This window comes from Sinocyclocheilus grahami, unplaced genomic scaffold, assembly GCF_001515645.1.
Source record: "Sinocyclocheilus grahami isolate Dianchi unplaced genomic scaffold, SAMN03320097.WGS_v1.1 scaffold37.1, whole genome shotgun sequence".
NCBI classification, from domain to species: domain Eukaryota; kingdom Metazoa; phylum Chordata; class Actinopteri; order Cypriniformes; family Cyprinidae; genus Sinocyclocheilus; species Sinocyclocheilus grahami.
The window spans coordinates 2,334,573-2,335,232 of NW_015505216.1; the positions used below are offsets into that span (position 1 = coordinate 2,334,573).

Genomic DNA, 660 nt, shown 5'->3' on the forward strand with positions numbered 1-660 from the left:
GAAAACAAAATTTAATAAAAAACAAATTAAATATAAAATAGATAATTTAAATATAAATTTGACAAATTAATTTTAAAATCAGTTTCCAAACCATAACTGAATCATTCATTTTTATAACTAGGATTAGACCAAATCATTCTGAAGTAGGGTTGCAAAATTTCTGGAAACTTTCCAAAAATCCCTGGAATACGCCAAAAAATCCTGGAAAGTTTCCCAAATTTCTGGAATATTTCCGAAATTTTGTGGAAATTTTCCACCTTTTTGCAACCCTACTTCTGAAGCTGAATAATCAAGGGAAAAGCGAATTGACACCTTCTCAGCATCTCCATGTGGTTGTGGAGATCTCGCTCCGAGTGGCGTGATGGGCGCCGGCACACATTTCGGCCCTGGAGATTTCTGCCAGTCCGTGCCAGTCTGCCGAGCTGGAGTAGCTACAATGTGCTTCTCTGGAGCACTTTTCTGGATGTTAAGAGATGGAGGATGGTTGTCTCGTATATTTTTTGGCATTTCAGTTTGAGGAGGACGGTTCTCTGTATTTGTTTTAAGATTGTGGTCTTTGGCAACCACAGGCAGATTCTTCTTCTCTGATGGCACCTCCTTTGAGTCCTCAGCGTGCCGCTTGATACCTCCTACTCCCCCGACTGAGGAAAAAAAAGCCAT

At 40.0% G+C, this 660-nt stretch overlaps 1 protein-coding gene across 1 annotated transcript in view; it reads right to left on the minus strand.

The window, feature by feature from the left end:
• Positions 1 to 660, minus strand: part of micall2a (mical-like 2a) — a 13,257-nt gene extending 12,597 nt beyond the window's left edge. The window contains exon 1 of the mRNA XM_016267409.1: positions 313 to 660. Coding sequence (XP_016122895.1) covers positions 313 to 660 — 348 coding nt within the window. The remainder of the gene's footprint in view (positions 1 to 312) is intronic.